The sequence below is a fragment of the Sceloporus occidentalis genome, unplaced genomic scaffold, assembly GCF_023333645.1.
Source record: "Sceloporus occidentalis isolate IW3139 unplaced genomic scaffold, rSceOcc1.0.p SCAF_80, whole genome shotgun sequence".
Taxonomy (NCBI): Eukaryota; Metazoa; Chordata; class Lepidosauria; order Squamata; family Phrynosomatidae; genus Sceloporus; species Sceloporus occidentalis.
The window spans coordinates 2,369,718-2,397,269 of record NW_028317060.1 but is presented as its reverse complement, the minus strand read 5'-3'; the positions used below and the strand labels follow the sequence as shown (position 1 = coordinate 2,397,269).

Below are 27,552 nucleotides of genomic sequence, written 5' to 3'. Positions count from 1 at the left end.
TTAAAAGAAAAATAAAAAGGAAACAAACTAACACAGAAATACATATCATGTATTGTTCCCATAACCGCGTTAAGATCACTATTAAAACAAAGCCTGGGGCACTTTGTGATGTCTGAGATCGGTGGGTGGATTAGAACCGACTTGAAGACAGTCATAGCACGGTTATGATAAAAACCTGTAACTCGCTTCCAGCGGGGCGGACCCATCTGTGCCCACCATCCATCTGTTTAGACTTGATTGGCAAAGTAGTAGGAGACTCTCAGTGGTCGCCTCTGCCTGAAAGGAATGAACCACAGGATCTTCCAGCGAGTGCCAAAAACTTCTGAGAAGGTCTGCTGCCATGGTTTTCGAACTCTAGATCTACAGAAGACAGCATTATTAGTGAAAGACAGCATTCCCATGGTGCACTTCTGTCAGCACAGACAATACAGGGTTGGCTGGGGATCTATTAGAAAGCTCAGATGAATTGTGTTTCCTAGCATCACAAATGCAGCTTTCCTTTCGCTGTGACATGCAGCTGCGTTTCAACGCCACCTAGCAGGGGCTGCAACTTTATTGTCAATCAATGGAGGGCAACTTCAGAAGCTGTAGACAACCCTGGGATGACAAGAATTCATGTCATTTCCACAGTGGCACATCCTTTCATTCCTCTTTGATTCCTGGAAATGCCATTTTGTGATACTGACAGCCCATCGCAAAAAAAGAAACCTATATGCATGTTAAAAAGTGTAACCTGAAGTTTGTTTTAAAAGGTTTTGACTCCACAACCAAGTGACATAGATGAAGTAGCAGCAAAATGAGTTTGCATGTGGGAGTTTTTCTCCTAACCACAATTAAGTGCTAAAGTATGTAAAGCAAATAGTACATGGTGGCGTTTCCCACATTTCCTGTTTTTGCATAATAAAATGGTTTTTCGGGCAGCTGCAAAAAAGCCATGGATTCCCTATCACACTGCCTTGTGGTAAAAGTTGCAAACCTCAAAGTGCCAACACCGCTTGGTGTGTGTGTGTATATTTTATATATATATATATATATATTCTTTTGGGGGAGGAATTTAAAGAATAATCTGCATTGTTTAACCCTTCTTTTCTCATATTTTAACGTAGGCAAGGAAAGTGGCAGCAGCACAAACACCCGTACCGTTTACTCTAAATGTATATAAATATATTTAGATTAAACAGGATGGGTGCAAGGTGTTCAGTTGCTTTTCAGATGGAACCCATGTGTTGCTGCTGCCACCACTATGTCTTTCCTGCATCTCTTTATCCATTTTATTACTACCCCATTCTTTCTCCTCATCGCTTACCTTTTGTAATTGGAGGGAGTGTGTGGTATGTTCCTATAGACCTCTGTTTCAATAGCTTCCCTGCCCAGCATCGATAGCTGGGATGCTTCACAAGGGAAGTATCACATACAGAGGTCTATATGAGCAGGCCCTTTATTTTTTAAAAACCCTTAAAAAAAAAAATCAAACAAAAAATCAGTCTGCAACATGGCCGTCTACCACAACAGAGGTGTTGGCATGTCCGTTGTGGCCCACCTGCCATAGGTTCACCATTCATACTCTAACTCAGTGCTAACCAAACCCTCTCCTCAAGGCACACCTAACAGTCCAGGATTTAGGTATTTCTCAGGTGTTGCAAATCTAATAACCAAAAATACCTCAAACACACATGAGTAATACCTAAATCCTGGACTGCTGGGTGAGCCTCGAGGAGAGGGTCGAAGAGCACTGCTCAAACTTATCCAAGTCACAAAAATGACCGACAATGGCAGCCTCCTGGGTTTTAGTGGAACAAAATTAAAGCACAATTTTGTTACTGCTAACCTAACATTATTGTGTGTGTGTGTGTGTGTATATGTATATATATATATATATATATATATATATATATATATATATATAGTGCTGTGTTTTTTGTAAATTGGCAGGAAGTCAGCTGGCAGTATGTGTTTTTCCTATATTTTCACAGATTGATGTGTAATGGGGCTAAGAGAAACTAGAAAATAAAAACAGTACTATTTAATGGACAACTTCCTTTTTACCAAAGCAAAATGTTCAGTTTGCTTCAGTTGTATTTTCTAACTATGAAAAGACATGGAAGTTCTACCTACGTTTCTCTTTTTTTTTTTTACACCCCTGTATGTACAACTGCAGCAGTTACAGAGGAGACACCTGCCAGCTATTTCAATAACACTAATGTATACTATATGCATATTATATATCCTCAAGTAACAGTAACACATTCTGCTTTCATCCCAGGAGCAGGAATCAAGGTTTTCTTATCTCTCCTAGAAAGCTGGAGCTTTAAAACCACTGGTGCAGTCACTCAGAAGGATGCATCTGAGTGTGCCAACCATGTCTACAAACCTAAACCAACAGGGTAAAATAGATTTGTTGTCTAGAACTGTTGTTGTTGCAGTAATAGTACTAACGCAAATGTATAATTTTAAGTGGCACTAAATTTTTTTTTTTTTTTTTTTTTTTCCTAAGAAAATGATTTAGGAAAGCATACTTTTCTACTAAAAGTATGGTTTGTAGAAATATTCCCTTCAGGTTTGGTAGAAGAAAAAAATCCCTTTACTGTCTGTCTTCACTTGAACCTGCTGCTGTCAAAGAAAAAAAAAAAAATACAAAGTTTAGTGCCACTTTTTTACCCACAAAGCGAATAAAGAAGGATAAAACCCACACACCTAAATACTGAAAAATACATTTTTAAAAGATACGTACGTTTCTTCGCAGCAGTTCGACATTTTTTCTATAGTTGTTGTGTCCTGTTGAAAGATATAGTGACAAATAAATAACATGTTGGATAAATGACCAAAAAATGAATAAAATCAATTAAAGTCTAGGTAATACGCTTAGCTGATGGTCAGTGTTACTTTTTGGGGATCTTAACTACAGTCCTCTATGGCAAAGAGGCACTGAACTGCGGACGGCCATGCCCAGTTTGGCAAAACTACGTTCAACTGCTTTAAGTATTTGTCCAGCTAGTAGCTGGAAATCATTGACCCTTTGATGCTGAATGGATTTTTTACTACTGGGCGAGGTCTTCATCAAGTAATGCCTTCTATATTAAGCACCATAAGAAGCACACTAGACTCGCCTTCAGTCACAAACCTCTAGAACTGAATAAAACAGAATAACCAAGTAGGTCAAGAGACTAATGGTAAAACATTTGTGTCTCGGATAGCCAGCCCGGAACCGTTCAGCATTTCAGGATATTCATCGTAATAAGAGAAGAATAACCAAAGCCTGCCAAGCTAGGAGAAAGCATGCACGAATGCACAAAAAAAAAAAAAAATAGTTATTGCCTGACCCTTTCACTTTCCACAAACGGAAACAAATCAGACCAATGTCCTCAAGTGTTAAACATTGCCTCGTAAATCTGAAAGAACATGATTCTTAGCAAAGCATTTCTATCCAGAGGAATAAAATGGTATGTTGAGGACAATAGACGTTTCTGAAAATTACAATGGGATCAAAAGGAAAATACTTGCTTGACTGCGACTGAACCATCAGATTCGGCAAAGACTAGTAAAATGTACACAAACTCATGGGGCTTAGCAAAGTGCAAACACGACACATAGTAAAATAAGATTAGGAAGGTAACGCGTGTTGGGCACATTTTTCTTCTTTGATTACTTTTGGATTAATACGCAGCAAAGCCGCAAAATGGCTGTTCGTTCATGCCTACAGAGAGGCACCGTACTGTGGCCAGAGATAAAACGAGGACTGGAAGCCATGTAGGGATAGCACAACCCATTTCAAAGGAGTTACTTTTAAAATAAATAAATAAATAAATGTAGCAAGCACAACGGAAATGGTAAAAGCAGTAACATGAAAGTGAAGATAAACCATAATCTTTGCAGACATTGCATTTCACATAGTCAACACTGGACCACTTGAACTAGACTGGACTAAACACATAAATCACCAGAGAAAGCCTAAATCTACTCAAGGAAACCATGAAAGCAAACATTAACTAAGTTTTAGAATATTTTCCTTTGGGGTTCCTGCTATAAAGGTTGACATCATCACTAAACGCACATATGAGGCATTGTATAAAGTAAGCGCTAAGACACCAAGTAAGCGCCAGTCCACTTCTTATAAAGAAATCATGATTGGAAGGAGGGTTTTAGAAGTGGAGTCTCATTATGGGGCTCCTCAGATACCTTTAAAAAAAAATATATAAAAGGTTTCAAGACATTGCCATATAAGCCTTTATGCAGTGTCATAACATATATTTGAACCTAGCAATAAGCATTATAGAGGGAATAAACAACAAAAAATCCTTAAATTCCCAATTCATTTCCTTTAAAACCATCCGAAACCAGCTTTATAGTTTTCCTACAGTGAAAAAAATAATCATTGTAATCCCTTAAAATTAGGCTAAAGATTAGTCTTCTTGAAGGATGCATCCTAATTGAAACATCTGGTCATGTTATAAGAAACATGTTATAAGGAATGAGGGACCTTTTAACTTTTGGAAATGAGATTACAAGATCCTTTTCTTTATAAGTGTCTGAGTAAATTCTAATTACTTTATCTGGGTCACAGATAATCTGCTTCTGCAGGCTACATTCAACAGCATGGAAGAGGGGATCATTCCTGGAGGCCCATCCAAAGGAAATCATTTTTCCCTGTTATCTCCAGTGGCATGGATACAAATTAGAGGAAGAAAACGACAGATATCTTAAAAGAAAATCAAAGGCGTACTGCAAGCACCACAAAAATGGCACCATATGTTATTTGAAATCCTAGAGGCAGATACTGAGTGAACACACACATTAACATAAAAAAAATAAAATATAACTCTTAAAATTGTTTTCAAATATTAAATCAGATGGCTGCATCCTCCTTTGTCATCACAATCCATTTAAAATGATCAGCAAACCTGTGGTCCCCACATACTTTGAATTTTTTTTTTCATTTTTCTATTTATTTAGATGCGTGTTGGGAATACGTGATTATCTACCATTGATTAAGCAGTACTCCTTAATGAAAACAGCTGCTAGAATAACCATTTAGTTATTAATCCTATCTATTGCTTGTGATTTCTTCTTATTGACTGTGGGCGTTATTTTTTATTTTTTTTGAAGAAAAACAAAAATACCCCCCAGCAAAGCTAGCATATCAATCAGAACCAGAATTCCCCTCTTTTCTTTACAACCATCTTTAGAATGTTTACAAGAGAAACCCAGTTTCTATTGGAAATAATCATCAAAATCATGGAAACTGGAAAGGGGCGATGACTGCTTCGTTCTATCAGCAAAAGGCAAGTTTCTAATATGCGGGGGGGGGGGGGGGGGGGTGTAACACAAAGGTTACAGAAGGCTTTGTTACTGTATCGAAATGCAAAATGGAGTATTCCATAACATGCAACAAGCCCAAATGCCTTTCATACAGGATCACATGAGCTGGATTCTTCAGGTCCGTGTTATTATGCTCAGCAAGATTCGGGGCCATTTTTCTTGGACACGACAGGACGTGTCTAAGTATATAGACATCCACTGCGCATCATATTTTGTCATCTACTCTTGTACCTGTTCCTTCCCACGCGAATAGAAAGGACTCATTTGTTTAATATCTACATTTGCTTAATGTTTCAGTGTGCACATGAGCGCCAAACTGTCTGAAACATCCCCCTTATTTAATCAGATTAACAAATGACTATAAGACATGACTTACAGCCCATTAATCAAGGTCTATGGGGCAGATGGGACTATAACTCAAAACAAGGCAGCAAGGCTAAAAAAACAAAACACAAAACGACAAAAGTAAATAAAAGATGTGCATTTCCGAGACTGGGTACATGACCATAGTCTGAATTTCCCAGGATAAATGGTCTTCAAAGCCTAAAGAGTACTGTGTTTCCAGAATATTGCACAAAGCAAGGGGTATAAACAGACTGTATGCTATTAAGTTGTGCGTGTGTAAACGATTCAAAAAACCACTACGGTATGCCATGTGAGAACAGATTTCATACCATGGGGCTGTCAACTGGAGTTATCATTTTTAATAATTAAATGAAGACTGCAGTAAAATACATATAAACACAAAAGCCAAGAAAAAGTGAGTGGGTATTGAAGGAACAAAAAGGAAAGGTTAGAGCCTTCATACACCGTCAGCTGTTGAGACATCACTGGGGCTTGAGACTCACGCAACCATCACTGTCCTTCACATTGTACCTGCTGACAGTTCTCACTACCACTTAATTATGTCATCTTATACCTCTCAGTCATGTTACACCCAGAGGAATACTATACTACACAGTGAACATGTGTGTGGCATCTGCCATCAGTGTGAGATATGAGAACTGGCAGCAGGGACCACGTCCTGAGAAACACCTGTGTAGCCTTATGACCATTGCATGCATGCTTAAACCCGTATTTATGTCTACAACTTCTGCTGGAAGGCGATTGCCCTCATCTATCACCCTTCCAGTGGAGAAATGCCTTTCAAAATTAAAAAGCTACTGAATCTATTTGTAGTGATACAACTGGAATTAACTGTTAAAAGGATAGCCTTTATGAGTTTGAAGCCGTCAACTGGGCAGACATTGGGGAGTCTACAATATATTTGCCCTCCTAAAGCAGATGAAGATGCGTATGGAATAACAAATACAAAAAAATAATTCTATAAAATCAAAGAAGCTGCAACAAGGTTATTTTGAAGGAAGAGAGACAAAAACCAAACACATAAAATAAAGAAAATGTCACTTACCGTTAATATACCCATGATCTGAGTGTAGAAGAGGCTACACATGCCTCCAAACATGAGGAGACCCATAAAGGTGGACATCCTAAGTAAAGCCAGCTCGTGCCTGAACACAAATAAATCCTACAAAAACAAGCATAAAAACATGGCAGATTGCCTCTCACAGACCCAAAACTGCAATCAAGGAATTTTTAAATTTTTCAATTTATTTATTTTTTAGCGTTGTTTGTGTTCCCATGATACACGGCTAAAATTATGATTAAAATATACTTTTCAAGCATAATAAGCAACTGTATTACCATATTTGCTCGATTATAAGATGACCCCCCAAAATCTGAATATTAATTTAGGAAAAAAAGAAAAAGCCTGATTATAAGACGACCCTGTAGGAAAAAAGTTTTACCAGTAAATGTTAATTCATGTACACTATTTTTTTGTTTTTAATTTCCTTTTATTTACCAACCTGCCCCCAGTTATGCTCATCTGCCCCCAGGCATGCCTTATACCCTCCTATATGCCACTCTGCCCCATATTATGCCTTTTAACCCCCTATATGCCACTCTGGCATATAGGGGGTTAAAAGGCATATAATGGGGCAGAGTGGCATATAGGGGACACTTACATACCCTGACACTTACCTACCCACCCTGACACTTAGATACCCAGACACTAATATACTCACTCAAGCACTTCACTCACAACGATGCCTCAGCAGGCGCTTGCTGCAGCTCCCACAGGATTACGGCATGACGCTGTGTGACCCCGCTAGGCCCCGCCTCCTCCAGAAAATTGAAGAGGTCTACTGGATCCGCTCTGGGACGGCACAGTGCAGCCGGGTCCCGGTCCTGCTTCTGGAGAAATCTCCCCAACCCGCTCTGCTTCCCCGCAGTGGGCGGGCTATCCCGGGAGTAGGAAGGTCCGCGCGTATGCAACCTCGGCTGCTGCCGGCACTTTCGCCGGCGCTCGGTGATAGACGCCGGCAGCAGCTGAGGTTACCATACAGGAGGATCCAGGTCTTAGTCTAATAGTCAGACCTCATTTGAGGTCTGATTAGAAGACAACCGCGATTATAAGAAGAGGGGTATTTTTCAGAGCATTTGCTCTGAAAAAAACCTTGTCTTATAATCGAGCAAATGCGGTATATGTCAAAGTTTATGTTTCCACTGGCAACTGGTTATACAGAACCCCCGTAATCTAGATTGTAAACTCATTTGAGCAGGGCCCTCCTCACCTGTTTATGTAAGTCAAGTGGTAATGTTACACACTACTTGTTATGTCCCGTCTACCCGGTGTACAGCGCTACAGAATATGATGGTGCAACATAAAAATAATAATTCCACCATTAGGAAAATAGGTTGCAAGGAGCACTACTCATAGGGCTACAATGCAAGCACAATGACAACGTACTATACAAGACTGCCCTCTGCCGATCACTTCCAGAAAATAAATTTTCCAAAAATTTCTTGTCAAAAGGAAAATACAAGAATCACAAGAAAGGCTAGTTATTTCCTAAGCTTTGAATATAAAACACATAAAACTATTATCATTGACAACATATATCTTAGAAATTAAATGTTGTATTGCCCGACCCAGTGAATATAATTAAACAATACTCAAACAAATAAGAAAAAAAAGTATACAGTGTGTTGGGAAAAAAACCTGCATTTTAATATATTTAGTAATAAACATGAGACATGTACGTACCCAATTGATAGCGTTCAGTGGTAAGAAGTAATAGTAGTGGCAGAAGTCTAGAAGCAGAGTGTAACCACTGAGGACTTGTGTGTAGAAACAGAGCTGGAGGAAGAGCCAGTGGTTGTCTTCACCAACACAGTTGTTTATCCTGGAGTCAAGGGAAAGAAAATCTATTAAGAACATCACAGAAACTAAATGAGAAAACATGAATGGGTGCTACCTGAAATTGGTAAGGTGGAATGCCGTTTTGGATTGAAGGGGAGCTCCTCCTGTATATGGTATATTTCAATTGCCAGTAGGGTACATAGCAATGTGTGCCAAGTAGGGTTTTGTTCACTAAAGCAGAAGAGCAGGAAAACTTACATGAGATTTTGTATGGGTGTGCCTTGGTTCCCATTTCCCCAGAGTGATTAAAAAGGCACTAGGATCCATTGTTCACTAGCACAATGAACGGTACTAGCACGACTGCCGTACATGATGTGTTGTTGCAAATACAGAGGCATTTTGCTATTTTTACACCAACAGGTGGTTTGCTTTTGGAGGTGGGAGACCACCCGTGGCAAATACATATTTACAAGATCGCTCTCTACATCATGTGTGAACAAGTCAGGGGCTGTGATACGATCTCCAAAAGGCTTCTCAAATAGAGGATCACAGGTACGTGAATACAAATTAAAAAAATTCTAATGAATTTCACAGTTTATTAGACGTTTTGTGACATCACATAAAACCATAGGAAATTAACAAAAAGGATATAAAAAGTATGGCGGGAGTTCTCCCTCAAGTTGTCCGTCTCCACGTAATCTAATACCTGGAGGTTATCCCCATTAAACTCATTTGAAATAAACAGCACTATATTTAGAAGGAAGAAGCGGAAGAAGTAGTCTAAAGATTTGATTAAGTCACATGTAGTACATATTAAAGAGTGTGGTTTATCTACAAGTGACTATGCTACGCATTTGACAAATCATGATAAACAGCAAAATATTATTAACTGTCGACATTTCTAGACAGAGGTAAGAGCGTCACATCTTACCACGGACAATGGTGATCCATTCTCCTGACGCAGTGCCCGCAGCGGCTGCAATGGTGGGAACGCTTTGGTCGCATCATATTGCATTTATTACATAATTCCCACAACTCTTTCTCTGGCAGGAAAAAAAAGGTGAATAAATCAATGGGTTAGGTAATTTCAAACTAACCTACACATTTCTTGAATTTATTGAACTTAAATGGACCTGTCACCATTCGAAATCCTGTCACACAGTATAGTATACTAAATAATCCCGTGTACCACTACTTACATACATTGAAATAACTTTTATAATTGCATGGATTATTATCCCTGCAATTATAAATTATTCCACTCCCCCATTTTGCAGGTCTCCTTATCTACAAAACAATCAAACCGATTGACAAAGGAAAATACGTCAACTATGGGTAGAGCTGACAAAAAAAACAAAAACTGGTCAGACTATGTTTTCATTTTCATGGTTACTGGATATGTGGTTGTGACAGAAACGGACACATGAAATTGTGATGCCTAGGACCATGCATAAACTAGGTGCATTAAAACAAGTACACACATAGTCAATGCACTGCATTGACTAAAAGTTACATTGAAGTACAATTTTTACCATGGAACTACAAAACCATAACTAAATCCAACACTGAAACCAATATTTTATTTAACACTTAAATCATTTGGATTGTTTCTTTTGTGGTGGAGGTTGGCACTGGTAAAGCTAGGGCACTTCAAGTAGCTCTCTGTTCAATTCCCATCATCCTTTTGTAAAGGTAGCATTGTGGTTGTACTGTAAGAGAATATTTAAATGCCCTTTCTGGACTCCTCATACATCCCAATTGAAGGTTTAAACGCCTTCCTACGAGCACCATCACAATAAATGACACACAAAGATTTAGTAAGACCGAAGGGTCAGTTACTCAAGAGTTTTCCCCTTTTAGTTTGGTTCAGTGAAACAAAATTGAAGGAAAATAGAAATAAAGAACCCCCCCCTTAATAGACAGGAAAACTGGAGAACACCTGTAGCAAAGTGTACCAATATATCTAATCCAATAATACTCAAGTATATATATATATATATATATATATATATATATAATATATACATATACACACACACACACACACACATATATATATATATATACACACGCATTTTATATACCATATATTCAAACTGAGACCATGCGTATATCCTTTATTATTTGTGTACTGTAACCGCTTACGCAAACTGACTTCAAATTCCAACGGTGGAATTCTTTATGAACTTGCTTGACATGCAAATCATGTAGCAGTAAACCACAGTGCGAGCCAACAGGAGCTGAACTCATTACTGTATCTGATACCACAACTCAGTCCCCGCTAAAGATGCTCAGCTTTCAGGCAAAGGTGATTTTTTTTTTTTTTTTTTTTTAAATAAAGGTGCAACACAGACTCCAGTATTCGTTAAATACAGGCATTGAGGGCTGCACACAATCCAGATTTACATGCTTTTTTGTGATTTCATCAATTTCAACCTGTTTTGATCTCTGGCCTAGAGAGTTCATTACATATCACTTGAAATTATTACCTGTCATAGGGATCTTTGGACTCTCTCGCAGTTTGCCAGGGTCTGCAGTTGACGCTCTTAGAAGTGAAACAATGCAAAACAATGAAGCCATATAGTAAGCTGAAAAGAAGAGGGGGAAAAAGGGAAGGTTCACTATTCAAGTGAAAAACCCATTAGGATCAGAGACAAACACTTCTTTCTCTTCCATGTTTCATGTAAATGCTGCACACAAACAGTTCAGCTGATGGAAATTACCTCCAAATCTTAGATTGTTCTTGGATTCTGGATAATGCTTAACACAGAATACCCATCAGATTTTTAGAAAATACAGTGATAATATTTGACAATTGCTAACACCTCTTCCAAATACGTTTTAAAGACCTGGTACATGATAACAGACAATAGGGCCTTTAAGTCTCTCGCTCACATAGAGACATACACACACACTATATGGACAGAAGTATTGGGACACCTGACCATTACACCAACAGGGACTTCGACGACATTACATTCTAATATATAGACATTAGTATGAAGTGGGTCCTTCCTTTGCCTCTATAACAGCTTCCACTCTCCTGGGAAGGCTTGCCACAAGATTTTGGAGTGTTTCTGCGGGAATCTTTGCCAGTTCATCCAGTAGAGCATTTGTAGGGTCAGGAACTGATGTTGGGCGAGAAGGCCTGGCCCTCAATCTCCGTTCCGGTTCATCACAAAGGTGTTCGATGGAGTTGAGGTCAGGGCTCTGTGTGGGCCAGTTCAAGAACACACTCCAACCATGTTTTTATGGACCTTGCTTTGGAAGCTGTAATAGCTGCAGGGGGGGAGGGGGTCAACTAAATAATATCTATGTATTTAGAATGTGATGTCATTTAAGTCCCTGTTGGTGTAATGATCAGGTGTCCCAATACTTTTGTTCTGTTTAGTGCATGTTACCAACAGGCTTTTTACAGTGACATGATGATTTTAGCCTATGAAGCTGGTCCTTCCTGATTTTAATTTCCTAACTTCACATTGCTGATTCAGTATTTTCAGTACCACGCTCTCCTTTTTGTGGCATGCTGTGGAGACACTAAGGCATCTCCAGAGTCATTCAGACTCCCTTAGAATGATTTGCAAGTGGTACCTACCCTGAGTCACACCACCCTTTCCACCTCTACTAAATAAGTCTCCCAAGCACTTACTGTGTGTGGTGGCTGTGCCCTTGGAGCAAACCTATCATTTCCTGGACATTGTCATTTAATATTGTATATTAATGTCACTTATGAGTGACGTGGCTAAAGCCCAATCAGGGACTGACTGAACAGACCACACCACCAATATAAATGATATCTGCTTATTGCTACCATTATAACAACCATGGCTAAGCAATGAACAGGAATTCCACCATCACTCCATTACCCTTGTTAAAAGAGCAGTAGTGTTGCAGACTGTAGTACCGTGGGTACTACAATTTTCATAATCGTTACACAGTACATCAGATTGAGGTCCCAATAAGAACAAAGGGGCATTAGTAACGAGACTAAACATCCAAAAGGTCCAGGTTCAGGACACTGCTAATGGAACAAACTAAGTACCATATTGGCTCGGATATAGGCCGCCCCCGTATATAGGCCGCACCCTAAAAGTTTGGTGCTTTTTTAAAGAAAAAGTTTTTTTCTTTAAAAAAAGCACCAAAAAAAACATGCTGCCACTCTGTCTCCCCCCCCCCCCGAGATATGCTACCACTCTGTCTCCCCCCCAGATATGCTGCCACTGTCTCCCCCCCCCCCCCCCAAGATATGCTGCCACTGTCCTCCTCCCCCCCCCCCCAAAATATGCTTCCACTCTGCCCCAAGACTTACCAGAGGAGACTCCCGGGTGTCTTGCGGGGCCGGCGGCGGACATCTACGCAATAGAGGTAAAACGCATCGTGCGGACGGTCACCGGCTGCGGCTATGCGGGTAAACAACCTCCGCAGCCGGTGACAGTCCGCACAATGTGCTTAGACAACCTCCCGTGCCGGCACCCCCCCCCCCGTGGAAAGTGCTGGCAGGGGAGGCTGTCTGAGCGTACCAGGGAGTAGGATGCAGGTCCCCTGCACCGCTGCGGAGGATCTGTATCCTAACCCCGCTGCCTGGGCGTCTGGCGCTAGACCCCGAATATAGGCCACACCCCCACTTTAAAGACTTAAAGTGGGGGGGAAAAGTGCGGCCTATATTCGAGCCAATACGGTATTTATATCAGCATCCAAAACTTGTAGCTACTATCATTAAAGTATTTTATTAAAAGTAAGCTTGGTGTTAATAACTGTTAGGCAATCATTTTCCACAAGGGAAGAAAGAAATGAGGGTGAAATCTCATTAATCCTTAGTTTTGATCTTGATTGACCATATTTACGGATTTAAGGATGCAGAACTCTACCTAGATAAAGTTCTAATAACATGCACACCATTAGCGATACATTTTAGGGAAGCAGTTATTACAGAAAAATGCAATGTCTGTCAGTACATGTCATTCCAGATAGAAAAAAGGTAGGAGGGGGGAATCTTAAGCTCCAAAACAATGACTTGTGCCACTTACTCAGTATGTGAATTGAGGAAACGTGTCCTTCCTCAAAGTGGGGGAAGAGAATAAGCTTTGGAACAAACAACGTGTTGTAGAGCCAGATGAAGAAGATCACTCCCACGCAGCACCATCCCTGAGGGTCGACAACAAAGTGTATAGGCAGGCCCATCGTGCAGTGTCAGCTGCCACGTCTAGGACCGACAGGCGGGTGAGTAAGCACAGCTCTGCGGAAAGGACAAGAAAATAAGTCAAAACTCAAAAAACAATCAAATAAAACGGCAAATAAACTGCAGTTTCATCAAGAGTTTTCAAAATGATCCTGACAACGCCGGCTTTGATGGCATTTCATTTGCAAGTAAGAAATGGATACCGCACAATTGTTCATTATGTGTGTGTTAAGTTCCCTGCAACTCATACACACGTGTTGGTACCTATTTTAGAAGTATGGTTTTGTTAAACCTCCTAGTCCCTGGGCACTAGTTCACTTTCAAATATTTAAGATCCTTATTGAATGCACGCTCCTGCCATCATATGCACTTTAATGCATATGGAATCTGATTGGTCCCACGAAATGTATGGGGGGGGGGTGTCTATAGAATCCCACATACACATTTGCCTATTTTCCTGCAGAACTACTACTCACAAAACCATGTGTGTGTTTTTTAAGTGAAGCAAACATATGAAAGGTTAAGTTGAAGAATGCGTATAAAAGTACATACATAAGTATACATTCTACATTGACGGGGCGGCCCTTTAAGTAGGGCTGCAACAACTAATCGATAAAATCGATAATAATCGATAATGAAAATCGTTGCCAACGAATTCCATTATCGATTAGTTGAATCGATTTTTATCAATTATTAAATGAGGGTTTTTTCAGAGCAAACGCTCTGAAAAATACCCCTCATTATATAATCCGTTTAGTCTGACTCACAGCAGCAGCTCCTACTTACCAGCCCCTCCCTGTAATCACTGTGACAACTGGCCCCGCCCCCTTCCTTCTCCCAGAAGGCCAGAACCACATGGCTGTGACACTCATCTAAGTATAAAATTAATATTTGGGCTACTGAAAGTTAGGGGAGGTGGGAGTTAATTTAGGGGCAGTTATGGTTAATGGGGTGTTTAGGGTTAATTTAGGGGCAGCTATGGTTAATAGGGTGTTTAGGGTTAATTTAGGGGCAGCTATGGTTAATGGTGTTTAGGGTTAATTTAGGAGCAGCTGTGGTTAATGGGGTGTTTGGGGTTAATTTGAGGCAGTTTTGGTTAATGGTATGTTTAGGGTTAATTTAGGGGCTGTTGTGGTTCATGGGGTCTTTAGGGTTAATTTAGGGGATGCTGTGGTTGATGGGGTCTTTAGGGTTAATTTAGGGGGCAGTTATGGTTAATGGGGTGTTTAGGGTTAATTTAATGATGAGGACTGAGGGTTAATTTTATTAATTTATTAAAGTTAACTTAAGGTGCAGTTAGAGATAAAGGGGGGCAAAATAAGGGGAATCTAAATCCTGGGGCAGTGAAGATTAACCCAGTACTTATTTATAAAAGTATGGTCTGTGACTCTATGAGGGGACTATGAGATATCTGGGGGGTATAAGGCATATCTGGGGAGGATGGAGTGACATATCTGGGGGTATAAGGCATATAGGGTATATAAGGCATATGTGGGGAGGGCAGTGTGGCATGTCTGGGGAGGACAGAGTGGTGTATCAGGGTGTATAAGGCAGATCTGGGGCCACAGTGGCATATCTGGGGGTAGAGTGGAGTGGCGTATGTGGGGAGGGCAGTGTGGCATGTCTGGGAGGCAGTGTGGCATGTCTGGGGAGGATGGAGTGGTGTATCGGGGTATAAGGTGTATCAGGCACAGTGACATATGTGGGAGGCAGCGTGGAGTGGCATATGTGGGAGGCAGAGTGGAGTGGCATATGTGGGAGGCAGCGTGGAGTGGCATATGTGGGAGGCAGCGTGGAGTGGTATATGTGGAGGCAGCGTGGAGTGGCATATGTGGGAGGCAGCGTGGAGTGGCATATGTGGGAGGCAGCGTGGAGTGGTATATGTGGGAGGCAGCGTGGAGTGGTATATGTGGGAGGCAGCGTGGAGTGGTATATGTGGGAGGCAGCGTGGAGTGGTATATGTGGGAGGCAGCGTGGAGTGGTATATGTGGGAGGCAGCGTGGAGTGGTATATGTGGGAGGCAGCGTGGAGTGGTATATGTGGGAGGCAGCGTGGAGTGGTATATGTGGAGGCAGCGTGGAGTGGTTTATGTGGGAGGCAGCGTGGAGTGGTATATGTGGGAGGCAGCGTGGAGTGGCATATGTGGGAGGCAGCGTGGAGTGGTATATGTGGGAGGCAGCGTGGAGTGGTATATGTGGGAGGCAGCGTGGAGTGGTATATGTGGGAGGCAGCGTGGCAAGCCTGGGCTCAAACGTGCATAAATTGGGGGGGGGCTGGTTGCGAAATAAAGGCAAGAAATGCATTTTATCAAAGTTTTTTTATTATGCTGTTTGTATTTAATATAATTTGTTTATTACATTATTTTAAATAAATGAAAAATTTACATTCATTTTTTTATCCGATTAATCGATTAATCGAAAAAATAATCGGCCAACTAATCGATTATGAAAATAATCGTTAGTTGCAGCCCTACCTTTAAGCAGTAGTGGGTAAGTCAGCCATGGAGAGACACTAGCTGAGATTAGGCGAGTCTGGCTTACTGAGCACAACCTTGTGCACTCGCGAGGCACAAAGGGAGGCAGCACCTTACTGGGTTCATTCTGCTTCATCAGAGACCAATCTGATTCACCCAGATCTACCATAAAGATACTGAACCCAGGGTTGCAGTCTGACCTAAGCAAATGCTCAACTTCAAAGAGTTTTAAAATATATAATATTTTTTATTTTTTTTTACAATGTATTTCTGCTGCTACAATAAAGTCCAGAAGAAAATTTCATAAAAAATAGAGTGTTTGGATACCTTTAAGATACAGGTAACTAAATGGTGCTTTCTAATCCTTGTAGACAGCATTCAGGAGAAAGAGTCTATTGGTTTCCATGGTAACTCATTTACATATACAACTATTCTTTATACAGAACACCAATTACATTCTAGTAACGCGGGGAACCAAATGACAACGCTAAACGAGGAGTTTGGAAACGCTTTTTTAAAAAAAAATAAATTGAATTGTAGTTGATCTGAAAGGCAGGGTGCACAGAAGTCGATATTTACGTATATGCATTACTTAAATGCTAGATATTTATTTAAAAAGTTTAAATGAGGATAAATGATCTCATAATGGAACATTTGTAAATTAAATCTCCAAAAGGGTTCTAGGTAATTAATCTGTTATCTACACAGATAGAGAGACCGTATTTGCCAGAGTATGTTTTATAAAGCATATTGTCCGACGGTATAAATCAAACGGATATGTCTTACAAGGATTGCCGAAGCGGCTCGGAGGACATTGTCACATTAAAACAATTTCCTCATCACGGGTTATTTGAAATCCAGGAGTAATCCGATAGAGAGGCCGGTTGGGTAATAAAGGACCTAGCCATTTATACTACTAAAGTGGCATTTTATGGCCTGCTAAATATTAAAAGCAACCTCCTTTTAGGCCAGTTTGTATTTTTTAAACTTAATTTTGGAGCTGTCACTTTCCTGGTTTTCACTAAAGTCAAAGTTGGCTGGAGTGCTGCAGTTTCAACCTAATTCCCCAATGTATTAAGAACCAGGTGAACTTCCACCTGCAAGAAAAGCTTGATTGACTCTGCAGAATCACAATAAGATTTGTTGAAAACCACCTTGCTAGCGGAATATGTTTTATGTGGGGGGGGGGCAGATCAGCTCTGCTTGCAAGGAAAGCTCACAGGCGTTGGCCCTTCATAATGCAGAATAATGTGTGTGAATTAATAAAAAATTAGATCTGCCCACTCGCCCCAGCTTCTTGGGGGTTATAAAGAACGGATTTAATGCCAAAGACGTTGTCGCACCCTGTTGCAGTGAAATGCTATGAAAGTGCAGGCAAACCGAACATATCGAACCAGCCAACATCACTAGCTGTGTTGCCCTGCAGCGATGAGAGTTTCAGCCGCTGCTGGAATACTGGACCCGAGATATATCACCAATGCAAATGGTAAGCGGCCAGGTTTTAAGAGGAAAGCCAATGATTTCCATTTGGAGTGTCTTGAGGGCTTCTTTTCACGCTTACAAGTATTGTAAATGCATTAAAAGAGAAAAAGCAACAGGTGCACCTTAACAAAAGCATACACATGTACGGATACACAAAAGCAACGGAAAAATGTACCTGTTCCTTGGAAAACAATACGGACAGAGAATAACTGTATAACCACACGAAGGGTCTACATAAAGACAAGCTCAGTAAACACATCAATAACATTAAATACCACCAACAGAGCTTTCTCTTACACAAAGCAGTTATTATTATACTAAAGAATTGTGTAGGAGCATAAACTTCTCATAAAGGAAAGTGTTTCGTTACCAAAATGAATTCTTTCAGATTCAATAATAAAAAAAATGAAGTAATTAGAGCTATTAATCATTACTGCTCACCACTTCTCAAACGATTACAACTGTATTCCATCCACAGCATATTGTTTATTAATAATCAGCACCAAGAGGTGGAGAAAGCCTGTGATATAGAGGTTAGGTTTAAGCTTTTCTACCCATCAGTATGGGACACCCCAAGATAGTTATGTTTTATTGTGATCTTGTACATCCAAGAGCAGGAGGCAGGTGTTTAACTTCTGCCTAGCCGAAACAGTAAGACCCCGCAACTCTGAAGATGTTGAAAGGAGAACCCCAGAATGGAGCTTAGCTGGTACACCACAGCAGCAACAAGTATCACATCAAGGTTTTTCTGTACTGTGTATTTATAAAAAGAGACACTAATTATGTCGAGATTGACTTATCGTAACAGGATAGGCAACGTCATGGCTGACTGGTTGAATGTAGAGTGAAATTTCTATTCCTATTCTAATCAGGGAATTAAGCATTGGTGACCCTCAACATCTTCTGTGGACACATTGTAAGGCCACTCTGTTGCAGAAAAAAGTTTGGGAGAGATGACCAGAAAGCTGCCAACAGCGCTGTTATAGAAAAGATGACACAGATTTATACTCGCTTGTTTCGTGTAAACCAGTCAGGGTGGAGACTACATGAGTAATACATCCCCACCCTTTAAAGACAACATCATCTACCCCTACTGTCACCTTTGACCACCTTATATATGGGTTTGTCTCTCTATATCAGCCTTTGCTGGTCATATACTGTGTACAAAGTTGGGCTACAGAAGCAGACGGATGTAAAGGAGAATAGTGAAAACCTCTGATCGTTTGAGGAAATGCCTCTATCATTTAGGTACTCTGTCACTTAAACCCCCATAATTTATAATAAGGCCACATAGCACACAAAAAATGTACATGCTAAAGATTAGCCGCCTGTTGTAAAAGGTGTGGGTATTATCAGCGCTATTCTAAAAGCGTTGGAGAAAAAAAAAGCATTTACTCTCTTCTTTGTGATTATGGATTAAACTACTAAAAAGCAAAAAGTGTCACGTGTGTGTGCGTGCGTGCGTGTAAATGCGTAGTAGTGAATCTATTTATGGCAAGACAATTAACCAGTGCCTAGTTTGTTTTTACATGAGAAACCTTCCCTGTACAATTATGAACATGAATGCATTAACTAGCATTATAGGACACTAGATATGATGCTTTTAGCACAATGTGTTATATTCAGCAGAGTGGATAGAACACACAAGCTGACCTGTTGGCTCTTTCCATAAGGTGCGTATTACTCAACCTGCAATGCCAACGGGCCATTCATCTTTTTAAACTGCTGTAATGACGAGTAATAATAAGTCCCATAGAGCATTTTATATTACATAACGGCATGGTTTCTGTAGGAAACCGACGATCTTACAACTCTTGTCCACATCTTACGGCAGCTTTCGTTGCTCCAGGCCTCTGCACGTTATGTTGAAACTATTTAGACATTTAGAGGTTTCGCAAACAGGGAGAAGGCTTGGTAGACAGAGCTCACCAAAAGGAAAACTGCTGAAATAAACGTGATAAATGTGCAACAAAGTCGTTGACTTGAAGCAAAAGCACCATCTATTATGTTCTTGTAGAGAACGCCTATAAGTTATGTAGAAAAAAAGGCAATGCTACAAAAATATTTTAAACCAGGTGTTATCACTATAGCAACCGATAGCATGCGCGGTCTGGACCATGCCTTTGGTCGATGCCATAGGACCATTTTTCACACCTTGCATTAGAACCGCCAGGATGTGTATCTGTGTGTATGTGTGTGATATACATATATACATTATATATTCATATATATATATATATATATATATATATACACATAGCATAATGATAGTTTCTATAATATGTATAGTTTCTTAGGTCTGTATTTTTGGTGTATTAAAGCATTACCTTTAACCATGAAGCACTCTGTGGCATTATTCTTGAGGGTTTTCTATTTCTATAAGTCAGCATTCACTACTTGCCTCAACGACGTACATTAACACACCCATACAAACAATACTGAGGCCCAGTATGAAAGCATCGATAGTGATTTCACCCCCAGCCCCCACCTGCCACGCCTATCCCTCTAAGGGTTAAAGCATCGCCTCGGAGAGCCCAGTGACCAGGATTACTATTGTGACAATGGGCTCTCCGGTGCAGTAACACACAGCTAATTCAAAGCAAGCAGTGCCCGGTACCGACAGTATTTAATACCATCCTCCTCGCCTCCCTTATAAGAGGAAGCACGGGCTGTGCACTCCTCTCACTTGTGTCTTTACCTTCCCTTTAAGGTGCAGATGGTGACCCGGGGAGGGTAACAACAAGGCAGAGAGACAGCCACCAAACATACCCGGCGCCCGTACACACAGCACGGACTGCATGCAAAGCGGCGAGAACACACACTTATCCCACCCCGGCTGCCCCTGTCACCAGCCTGCACTCACCGGCAGTCTCATCAGTTCCTCGTTACAGCGGCAGCTTCCTCTTCCTGCTACACACATCATGCACCGCCCCACGCTGACTAGCAACAACACTAACACACGGCACGCGCCGGCCCGACTTCCGCTTCCTGCGGCACACAAGTCTAGTGATGGGAAGTTCGGATCATTAAAGTGAATCGGATCATTTCGATTCGTTCACTGAAATGATCCGATTCATGATCCGGATCTTCGGATCACTCAGTGTGTCTGCACGGAGTTACTGTTTTCCAGTAACTCCGTGCAGGCACACTAACGATTGGCCCCGCCCCTTTCATTATGAATCCTCCCCCCTGCCTCCAGTGATGTCAATGAAGGCAGAGAGTCGTTCAAAGATTCGGATCTTACAGGGATCCGAATCTTACAGTGATCCGGATCACTGTAAGATCCGGATCATTGTAAGATCCGGATCATTGTAAGATCCGGATCATTGTAAGATCCGGATCTTTGAACGACTCTCTGCCTTCATTGGCATTCTAATCATTCAGAGAATGTCACCATACTGTTATAAATAATACATTCATAATCACTGCCCCCAGGATTTACATTCCCCTTTACCTGCAACTGCACCTTAAGCTAACTTTATTAAATTAATTAAATTAACCCTCACCATTAAATTAACCCTAAACACCCCATCAACCATGACTGCCCTAAAATTAACCCTTAACACCCCATCAACCATGACTGCCCCTAAAATTAACCCTTAACACCCCATTAACCATAACTGCCCCCAAATTAACCCTAAACACCCCATTAAGCATAACTGCCCCTAAATTAACCCTAAACACCCCGTTAAGCATAACTGCCCCCAAATTAACCCTAAACACCCCATTAAGCATAACTGCCCCTAAATTAACTCTAAACACCTCATTAAGCATAACTGCCCCTAAATTAACACTAAAGACCCATTAAGCATAACTGCCCCCAAATTAACCCTAAACACCTCATTAAGCATAACTGTCCCTAAATTAACACTAAAGACCCCATTAAGCATAACTGCCCCTAAATTATCCTTAAACACCCCATTAAGCATAACTGCCCCTAAATTAACACTAAAGACCCCATTAAGCATAACTGCCCCTAAATTATCCTTAAACACCCCATTAAGCATAACTGCCCCCAAATTAACACTAAAGACCCCATCAACCATACCAATTTATTAGGTAATTTATCTGGAGTACATGCAATTAATTTAGGGGCAGTTATGGTTAATGGAGTATTTAGGGTTAATTTCAGGGGCCGTTGTGGTTAATGGGGTCTTTAGGGTTAATTTCAGGGGCCGTTATGGTTAATGGGATCTTTACGGTTAATTTCAGGGGCAGTTATGGTTGATGGGGTATAAGGGTTAATTTTATGCTGATGATTGAGGGTTAATTTAATTAATTTAATAAAGTTAACTGTAGGTGCAGTTATAGGTAAAGGGGGGCAAACTCAGGGGAATCTAAATCCTGGGGGCAGTGTGAACATTATTAATGTATTTATTTATAAAAGTATGGTATCAGTGATTTTCTCTGAATGATTCGAATCTCTGTAAGATTCGGATCCTTGTAAGATTCGAATCATTCGACTCTTCGGTTCATTCGACTCTTCGGTTCATTCGACTCTTCGGTTCATTCGACTCTTCGGTTCATTCGACTCTTCGGTTCATTCGACTCTTCGGTTCATTCGACTCTTCGGATCATTCGACTCTTTGAACGAATCTCTGACTCTATGAGTCATCGTTCCTGTGAGAATTAATGAGCTGTAACCTGACCCCAGAGTGCTCTGCAGATGACTCACAGCTCTAGGATCAGGTTACAGCTGCATGATGATTCACAGACTGAACCGCTACAAACGAATCGTTCAGTCTAGTGAACCGACTCATCCGGATCACTAAAAAGAACCGGATCAAATGAACGATTCGTTCATGATCCGGACATCACTACACACAACGTGCACCCCTCCCCTACAGGTGCAGCGATGGTAAACATTTGGACACTGCCTCTCGCATACATATAACATAATCTCTGAGTATCTGTGCACTGCACGCTTTGCAGCCATGCATAGGTTGCCTGCAAATGTGTGATATGTAATAAGTGCCATGAACTCTCCATGATTACATTCAGATTTTGGTAATAGGGCAATATTTTATTTCTATTTTTTTCTTGAAATTATGTGCAAACTATTTTTAGGTACAAATGTCCGATTTCATCTTGTTTTAGGCAGTAAACGATTGATGCAGACACACACACATGGACAGCCCAAAACGCTGCTGATAAGGGGGTCACGCTGGAACATGTCTAATAATAAATGTAATTGAATAGCAAACCTCATATTTATTAGGTTGCAATGTATAAAAATGAGATTAAAAACAGCGATACTTTTTAATGAATATAGGCCAATACATCTCTGTTTTTGCACTGAGATCTGCGTGGCAATTGCCATCCATTAAAAGGGACACTCCAGCCAACTTATGCGTTGTCATGCATAGAAAAGCTGTGTGGTCCTTTTAAATTTTCATGGTCTTCCTTTTACAAATGCAGAATCCACCATATTATCATATTTTATTTATTTAGCACCAACAATTTACACAGTACTTACAAAACATATATTCAAGGGCATGATAAGACTAGAATTGACAGACTAAGACAAACCGATACATTAGGTGGAGAGAGCCCTGCTCGCAAGCTTACAATAATTTATTTGTCCATTTTTACAACCCTGTCAGCTATAGGTGCCACTCAGCTCCAGCACCATCTTGGCTAACACTACCAGAGGGGTTCTATTCATTTCTGTTGATTACAATGAGAGTGCACTCCTTCTACTGATTGGCTGCTTCAAGCAGCCAATGAGTGGCAAGAATCATCAGACCACGAAGAAGGAAGGCAGCTGCAGGTATGTGGCTTCTATCTCAGGTGTTTTATCTATTATTGAGATAATTATCTATTAATGAGAGTACATTAATATGCATTCTTATTTAGTGGGGCTGTCAGGGACATTAAACTGTCGCTTAAAGAAAGCTATATTGATTTCCATATTTAAAGTGATGGGACTATTTACAGTTTAAAAAAAAAAAAGGACGCAAACTCTTGATTGATTGGTTCAGTTATAGCAAGTATTTGAGTTTATTAAAGTGTTTATTTTTATATATTTTTTGTGGGAAAAGCATACTTACCATGGGTCTCCCATGTATGGTTTCTAAAAACTAATGTTGTATCCTTGAAATATGTTTCTTATGTATAGTCTAATGCATTTGGATTATCAAGTGTTCTTTCCCATTAGCATCGAAATGGTAAACAATGTAAATAATTTATAAGCAGAGAGGAAAGCTTTATTAAAACGAGATCACAAAAATCTTATGGCTCCTTAGATTCTACAACTACTGCACTCAATTGCTGGACTCAGTCTAAAACCTGCAGATTAAAGGCACACTTCAGCAACCCTGGCAGCCCGCAAATTTAGAATGTGAGTGCTTTTGTATGCGTTCATTTAACCCCTTAAGGACTGGGCTTATTTTTTCTTTTTGTACCCTTTGGGACCGAGGCTGTTTTAACACTTTTGCGGTGCTCGTGTTCAGCTGTAATATTCTCCTCACCCATTTAGTGTACCTGTGGTGTTTAAACCAAATAGAAAAATATAATAAAGGTTCGTCTACATTCAAAGGTATTTATTATATGGTAACAACACAGCAAACACATTTATCTCATATACACACGCATAGCCAAACCCCACAGGACACCAACCCCCTTTTATCTCTCTCTCTATACATATAACAATTCCCTCCAACACAATTTGATCTCACCCAATGTTAAGCCTCCAGATCCGATAATAGCTCACTGCTGGAAGCTAACTCTTACCCCATCCACCATGGAGGAAAAGGAAAAAGAACTGAAGGAGTCCATGTGTGGCATTAAATTATATACCCTTCATTTGACATCACATCCTGTTTCATCACTTCCTTTAGTGAACTGTGGGAGGGAAGGATTCTAAGAACGCCCACCTTAACCTATTCCCTTTGTTTATGGGGACAAGACAAGTTACCACAGTACCTACACAAGTTATATATTGTTTTTTTTCAAGGACAAGAGGGGCTTTCTTCAAATACCATTATTTTGATCACATCATCTTATTTACTATAAAAAAAATAATAAAACATGGTGAAAATTTGAAAAAAAAACACCTTTTATGACTTTTATTTGAAGAATCTTTTACTCACCTACAAAAGCAAGTAAGAAAACTAGCTAAATCGATTCTACTATTTGTCCTGAAATACCCAATGTTTGTATGGTTATAGGGCAATAATTACAAGTAGCTATACTTCCTCACTTGGGAAACTTATCGACAGCTTTGGCTTCAAATACCACTTCTATGCAGACGACACACAAATCTATCTCTCCACCCCCAATCTCTCTGCATCTGTCCTCTCTCAGATCAGCATCTGCCTATGTGGCATCTCTTCCTGGATGCCCTCTCACCACCTCAAGATAAATATGTCTAAGACTGACCTCTTTCTAATCCCTCCCTCCAACTCTATTCCCCTCTCTGACCTTTCTATCACTGTCGACGGTACCACTTTCTCTCCTTCACCACAAGTCCGCTGCCTCGGATTGACTCAAACCTCTCGAAATCCTGCCACAACCAAGTACGCAACATTTCGAAAATTCGTCCATTCCGTAATCACCCGTCTAGACTACTGCAACAACCTACTTACCGGCCTCCCTCTCTCCCGACTATCCCCCTTCCAGTCTGTCCTCAATGCCTCTGCCAGACTAATTTATCTCACCCGACGCTCTGCCGCACCTCTCTGTGAGTCCCTCCACTGGCTCCCCATCCATAGCAGTATTAAATTCAAAATACTAACTCTATCCTACAAAGCTCTAACTAACGACACTCCCCTCTACCTAGCCTCCCTCATCAGCAAATATACTCCAGCCTGCCATCTAAGATCCAACAATGACCTGCTCCTTGCATCTTCACTTATCACCTCCTCCCATGCCCGCCTACAAGACTTCTTTCGCGCAGCACCAACCCTCTGGACTCTCTTTCCCATGCTGTCTGACTCTCACCAACTCCTTCAAACGCTTCCTAAAAACCTTTCTCTTCAGGGAAGCCTACCACTGACATCAAAACTTCTCTCTCACCCACCTACAGCCCTTATCTCGCCCTACATTAACATCATTCACTACCACGCAGTCCTCACCTCCTGTTTCTCACCCCTTATCCACCTAGAATGTAAGTTCCTGCGGGAACAGGGCTCTTCATTCCTCTTGTATCTGTATGTCAATTGCTGTACTGTACTTGTCCTTATCTGTTTTTTCATCTTTGTACAGCGCTGCGGAATCTGTCGGCGCTTTATAAATAAAGTATAATAATAATAATAATAACCTAATAAATTGTCTGATCTTTGATTAGTGACTCTCTGTCACTGATCTTTGATCAGTATCATAAACCATTACCCAGTAACCTAATCAATCATCCCATGACTAACGCTATGCACTGATTCTAACCTTAATATCCAACAAGTCACACTTTCACTATCCGCTAATGTCACACTATCTCTGAATGCCCACCCTTACAACTAAATATAATCACCAAGCTGTTTTGTTAATTATTTCTGTGCTAGTTTTGAGACACAACATTTCAAACCCAAAATATGTAATTTGGAATGTTTTTGCACTTAAGACTTTATATCTTTTCCTATGATGCAAAAATCACCAATGAAAAATATATACCGTATTGGCTCGAATATAGGCCGCACTTTTTCCCCCCACTTTAAGTCTTTAAAGTGGGGGTCCGGCCTATATTCGGGGTCATGCAGTCCCGGGCGCCGGGTAGGCAACGGGGTTAGGATACAGATCCCCCGCAGCGGTGCAGGGGACCTGCATCCTACTCCCCGATACGCTCAGACAGCCTCCCCTGCCAGCACTTTCCGCGATGGGGGGCCGGCACGGGAGGTTGTCTAAGCACATCGTGCGGACGGTCACCGGCTGCGGAGGTTGTTTACCCCGCATCGCCGCAGCCGGTGACCGTCCGCACAATGCGTTTTACCTCTGCCCCCAAGACTTACCAGAGCAGACTCCCGGGTGTCTTGCGGGTGTCTTCCGTTGTATACGCGTATTGCCTAGATGTCCCCCGCCGGCCCCGCAAGTCGGGGGGGGGCAGAGTGGCAGTATATCTCGGGGGGGGGGGGAGGACAGTGGCAGAATATCTCGGGGGGGGGAGGAGGACAGTGGCAGCATATCTCGGGGGGGAGGACAGTGGCAGCATATCTCGGGGGGGGAGAGTGGCAGCATATCTCGGGGGGGGGGACAGAGTGGCAGCATGTTTTTTTGGTGCGTTTTTAAAGAAAAAAACGTTCTCTTTAAAAAAGCACCAAACTTTTAGGGTGCGGCCTATATACGGGGGCGGCCTATATCCGAGCCAATACGGTATATTGCTCTGAAAGGGTTAAACATGGCAGTAGGCAGAAATGGTAAAATATGAAATCTAAAAACTTCTACAGAAGCTATTTTCATGCTAGATTTTATTTCTGGAAATGACAAGAACGTCAACGAGCAGATTTCCAGAAACATAACATTCACCACCAGCTCGAGCACATTGACTGGCGGAACTAAAGCTCAATAGATGCCGCAGACACGTTTTTACTTGCTAAACATTTCTTCTGAAAACCCTAGCTGACAACATTTTAAATATCCTGTTTATATGAAGAAAGGACTTCAAGATTTAAGTATAGCCTCACAAACCCTGACAGCAAGATACAAAGAAATACCTATTTCCAAGGCTGAGTTTGACAATAATTGCTAGCTCAGTGCCAGGATTTGTAATCTACACACCGCTTGATTCAATTGGAAATTTCAATCAACAATTAGGTTGGCAGCCATTTGGTTCAAAACAGTGTGATGATTACTGCTAATTATTGTCATGTTGATCTGAGCTAAATACGTTTGACATTATTTGCATCTTACTTCAAAGGGATTCATTTTTATTACCTGCTAATTTAGCCGAACCGAAGTGCCACTTAC

General features: G+C 40.9%; 1 protein-coding gene across 1 annotated transcript; it reads right to left on the bottom strand.

Moving 5' to 3' along the window:
- Positions 1 to 227: 227 nt before the first annotated feature.
- Positions 228 to 13,702, bottom strand: LOC149285339 (palmitoyltransferase ZDHHC21-like). The gene is made up of 7 exons (XM_089495491.1): positions 13,549 to 13,702; positions 11,011 to 11,109; positions 9,453 to 9,564; positions 8,426 to 8,564; positions 6,728 to 6,844; positions 2,732 to 2,775; positions 228 to 360 (listed from the first exon to the last, which is right to left on the bottom strand). Exons 1-7 carry the CDS (start codon positions 13,700 to 13,702, stop codon positions 228 to 230), a joined length of 798 nt encoding a protein of 265 aa, XP_089351617.1.
- Positions 13,703 to 27,552: the final 13,850 nt, after the last annotated feature.

Coding starts and splice junctions, on each gene's coding strand:
- LOC149285339 (XM_089495491.1), bottom strand. CDS start 13,702: ATGGGCCTGCCTATACACTTTGTTGTCGACCCTCAGGGATGGTGCTGC. Junction 11,110..13,548: donor TTCCTCAATTCACATACTGA/GTAAGTGGCACA, acceptor TCTTCTTTTCAG/CTTACTATATGGCTTCATTG. Junction 9,565..11,010: donor TCCAAAGATCCCTATGACAG/GTAATAATTTCA, acceptor TTTTCCTGCCAG/AGAAAGAGTTGTGGGAATTA.